Source organism: Parasteatoda tepidariorum, chromosome 6 (genome assembly GCF_982258835.1).
Source record: "Parasteatoda tepidariorum strain Cologne lab strain chromosome 6, Ptep-v5.0, whole genome shotgun sequence".
NCBI classification, from domain to species: Eukaryota; Metazoa; Arthropoda; class Arachnida; order Araneae; family Theridiidae; genus Parasteatoda; species Parasteatoda tepidariorum.
Genome location: NC_141760.1, coordinates 78,829,074 through 78,833,996, shown reverse-complemented (window position 1 = coordinate 78,833,996; position 4,923 = coordinate 78,829,074). Strand labels below are relative to the sequence as shown.

Sequence of the window (4,923 nt, the reverse complement as noted above, 5' to 3'; positions counted from 1 at the left end):
AATACTAATAAGCACTTAGCAGAAGTCATGCATTTTTTAGTAAAAATGGGTATTATAACTTTACTACCTCACGCCTTAAAGTTAATTATGCTCATTTTTTTCAAGTTTGCTTTTTATTTTCTAATGTGACATTATCTAAACATTCTAAAAACAAGCAAATTTACAATTTTTTTGGTAAACAATCCAATCAAAAAAGAAACGTTCTTCGTATACATGATTCAGAGAATTTTTTGATATAAATAAGGTAACAATTAATGTATTTTATTATATTTAAATTCATTCAATAAAAATTTTTGATACAATGTAGATGCAATGCAAAATTTGTTTTGATTCTTAATTTTAGGTTTGGAACATTTGACATGAATATTTTAATTAAACTCCTGTAAGAAAGCAACTTTAGCAATGCATGTAAGACAATAATTGACGTTGATAAAACTTAGTCTTTACCAAAATAAATGAAATTTAATCAACTGTTTCTGCTTCGGGACATAAAGCGCAACAATGATCTTTAATTAATTGTTATTTCTGTTAAAATCGATTACAATAAAAATATCCCTATCTTAATCTAACCGGCATTAAAATGTATTCCGAAAACATTTAATTCACTGCTGCCTTTTTTCCATTTGCATGTTTAGAAAGTTTTGATAAAAACTTGCTTTCGAAATATGCTAATCTTGAAACAAGTTAAGGCGAAAGTTTTTCATTTAATTGGAAATCAATCGTAGTACAAATATTTAATAAAAGATAATGCATCATTTCTGTGGATACAAATACAAAATAAAGAATATTAAAAACTTTAAAATATTATTGTTTTTCTGATATTTAATATAAAAATTGTTTTTAGCAAAAGTCTTCACTATTTTTGATACAATACGTTTAAGGAGTACTAAAGTCCAAAAAGATGCTTTGATTATTTTTTTGCATTATTGATTTTTTACGTGTGAAATTAATTAATATTTTTTGTCAAATATTGAATGTAAATATTTATATATGCCTAAAATATCTTAGTAATATACATAAATACATAATATTTGTAGCATGTAAATACATGTATTTATTCCGATTCATAAAATAACATTTGCTAAATTATAATTTCTAAATTGCAGTTTTGTTATGAAATTTACTGATGGTCCTATCGATAACTATACAATATTGATAATTAAACAGTATCTTTTAAGTTTAATTATTATTTTGTTTATATGGTAAGTACACATAATTCGCTATGGAATGATTAGCTTGTTGCTCTATAATTTTTTCTCTGATCAAAGTGTGTAAACATCAGTCAATATTTAAAATTATCAATCTGAATATTATTTCCCTATTCTAAGAATAAAAATATTAGTTTAAAATTAGTTAATTAATATTATTTGCTTTCCATATTTAAGAAACTTAAGACACAATTTTAATCGTATTGTTAGATTATCCTTCTCTTCACTATAAAACGAAAATATTAAATAAATAAAAAAATAAATAATCAGCAAAATAAAATTATTTTCTTATGCGTGCAGTTACATTTAAATAAAACATAAAAACTTAACTAATTTATATCAACAGTAGTGTTTTATATGAGGAAAATATTATGTACAACATTACTCCCAGGAGCGTCGTTAACAACATTTTTAATTCTAAATTCTATCTTTTTATAATATTATGAATTATACTAGGATTTTATGAGGGGGAATAATAAACTCTACTTTTTTATGTTTTGCATTTTACAACATTTGGAAATTAATATATTTTTGAAACAAGAGTAGTTGTTTTTGTTTTAATTTCTGTTCATGAATATTTAAATATAAGGCATAAACGCTAGTGAAGCCGTAAATTATGTATAAAAATTTTGGAAGTAATAAAAATTGAGTTTGAAATTAAAACAATTATTGTTTCTTCTGGTTTTGTATACAATACGTTTAAAAGAGTATCGAGGAAATAAGTATCTTTACTTTTTGATCAAGTATCTTGTTATGCGCCTTTGATGTTAAAATTTAAAACGCATATTTCTCGTTGAAAATAAAAATAGTAATTCCTAAATTTAAAATTCATAAATTTATTTTCAGCAGTTAATGAAGGGCTGAATTGATGTGCTTTATATATAATTACTTATACACACTGAAAAAATTACGGTTTAGAACGGTATACGGTATGAGATAAAATTACCTTATAAAGTACCGGCATTTGGATTGTAGGTACTTTTTACTGTAAAATCCATTTTTGAGGAATATGTTACGGAATACATATTCTGACCTATCGCGATTTTCAAAATGATAATTAGCGTAAAAACCACTGATTTATTCTAGCTAAATAAATATTTCTGTCAATATTACTGAATAATATTTACGGTAAAAATGAGTTTAACTGTAAAATGAATTTTACGAATGATGTACCCAAAGTCCCAGTACTTTATACCGCAGTTTGATCCGGAGTTTTATACAGTGCATATAGTATTTGAGATATCTTAAAATAGAACTTTCTAACTCTTGTGTTTTTAAGGAGTTGTTATTTTTGAATTCGCATTTGTATGCCAATCATTAAAAACGGTTTGCGCAGTTAGGGATTTGGTAAAATAACATTATACACATTAAATTACTAAAAAGGGAATAAACCACATTTACAAAATAATCTCATTGGTTCTAGTTTCAGAACGTTTGTAAACATTTTTGATACTTGAAAGTTGTCAATATCAGCCAGACGTGCAATCCTTATTTTAGACAATGCTAGACATAATAGAGTAAAAGTTACCAAGGTACTTTTTTGAGATGCTTTTCCTTATTCTTTTTAACTCCAAAACATAGTTCTGTCCACACATCAGCATTTTTGTAAAGCATTTATGTTTTATTTTATAAAATGCAAATGCTTTGCAAAATTTGCCGTCGTTGAAGAACCAACAAAATTTCGGCTTTACGTCTTCTATTGTTCAACTCCTTATATTTGTAATTTTGAACCCAATTCAGAAGACTAGGGGATTTCTGGACCAAGTGTTGGAAGAAATTTGCCTTCGTGGAGGACTCTCTTATGAAACTGACCCGCATTATGTTACAATAGCCTAACGGCAATGGTTTTCTAACCCATGATCCGTCTACCACTGAGGGGATTTTACTTCAGCACTATGGCAGATGCGAGCCAGATGCTGAATTTGTATCGACCAGTCATCGCTGGGATTAAAACTCGGTTTACCGCAAGGGAAGATGACCACTATATCCCCTGAGCCACCACAGTTGTAGCATTTATATTAGCAACATTTCCGAATTCGGGATAATATCACATTCGATATTTTAAATTCTAAGCTTATGAACTAGCACCACAGCAGAATGTGTAAGCCTGTATCCCTTTTGCAATATGAAGTACAAGTAGCTAAATATTATATTGACAAAAAAAGTTAAGTTTGATTCTCAGTTGTGGCTTGAAGCAAAATCAGCTTCAAATCGTTAGTCCCCATTCAACATAGTTACCAGCAATATCAATTTTCGCCCCATTAATGAAATTTCACCTCATGTTGGGCACATATAGAACATTTCTTAAAGTAATTTTCACCTTACCTTTAATGTCCAATATAGTAAAGTCAATGTCTCCGACACCAATGGAAATTGTTGAGCTATTTGTGTCACCAACCAGAACTTCTGTTGGTGTAATCTTTTTAAACCAAGAAAACCATGCTCTTTCTTTACAGAGCTGCGATGTTGCTGCAGTATCCACTAGAAATTCTCCTATGAATTGATTGGAATTAGACGATTCCACACACAAAGATTCAAATATTTCATTCAGGCTCGAATAGTCTTTTTCACATAAAAAAGCTTTCTTTCGACGTTGCATATTCACTTTCTTGCAGCATTTATCCTCAGTGTGACCCAATTTTTTACAGAACTTGCATACTACAGAACGACGAGGATTTGTTACTTCGAATTTCTTATTAGGGTCCAAACTGCTTCCACTGAAGTTTTTCTTATTCTCTGCTTCTCTCTTACCATCACAACTTCGAACTCTGGTTGAATAAACATCATTTACAAACGTAATTTTGTTCTCGTCTTTTTGTTTTAGTTCAATCCTTCCGGATTCCGTAATTAGTTGCTTAGTAAATGAATCGATCGCAAATTCTTCATCTTTTCCTCGGTAAAGAATCTGTACCAAGTCATCATATTGAGAAGGCAGATATCTTATCAGCTGAAAACACACTAATATCGAAGGCATTTTAAAACCAGCATCCTCAATTTGTTTATTCTTCTCCAACATTTTTTTGCTGTATATTCCGATCATTTCCTCGTCGGGAGAAAATCTTGTGTAAAAGAAATCACCGACTAAACCAGCCAGATGAGCTCTCGACGTAGGTCCAAAGTTTACTTTCAGCGTTTCCCAAGCTGTCTTACCGTCTTCAGTATCAGCAATCAGGGATTGGTAATTTCGCTCGATACCCATGTAGATTGTCGTGTAGGCTCTTTGTTTTCGTAAAAGATTGGCCAATTTGCCTCTCTCAGCTGCTGTATCATCTAGCGGTATTTCTTTTCCAGTTATAAAGTCCCAATATCCTTTTTCCATTAGCAAAACTTTCATATCAATTTTCCAGCTTCCATAATTAAAATCTCCGAGCTTCGGAAAGGCAAAAACTGCTCCATCAGTAGACTCAGCCATATTGAAAATTGAAGACTTATTTCCACCTTTCACTCTTTATTAGTCTATTTATTCCATATTCCAGACTAAAGGTTTGCGGGATCGTGGCCCATAACCAACTGTTGATGCGTTATCGGAGTAAGCACAGTAGTGAGTGAAAGTGTTATCTCACATAAAGAAACATGAAGATTTAAACATTTCTTTACTTCATACAGTACCATCTCGATACAGCGTACAACTGAAGATATTAACTATAAATACAGCTTAACAAAAATTTTGGTACATCACCGGAAACAGCCACACAGTGAAGAGATAAGACAAGAA

General features: G+C 30.2%; 1 protein-coding gene across 1 annotated transcript; it reads right to left on the bottom strand.

Annotated features, from left to right (window-relative positions):
- Positions 1-3,480: 3,480 nt before the first annotated feature.
- On the bottom strand, positions 3,481-4,620 carry LOC147808165 (uncharacterized). Its single transcript, XM_087166905.1, has one exon. The coding sequence runs from the start codon at positions 4,618-4,620 to the stop codon at positions 3,481-3,483; it is 1,140 nt and encodes a 379-aa protein (XP_087023031.1).
- Between the last annotated feature and the right edge of the window lie 303 nt (positions 4,621-4,923).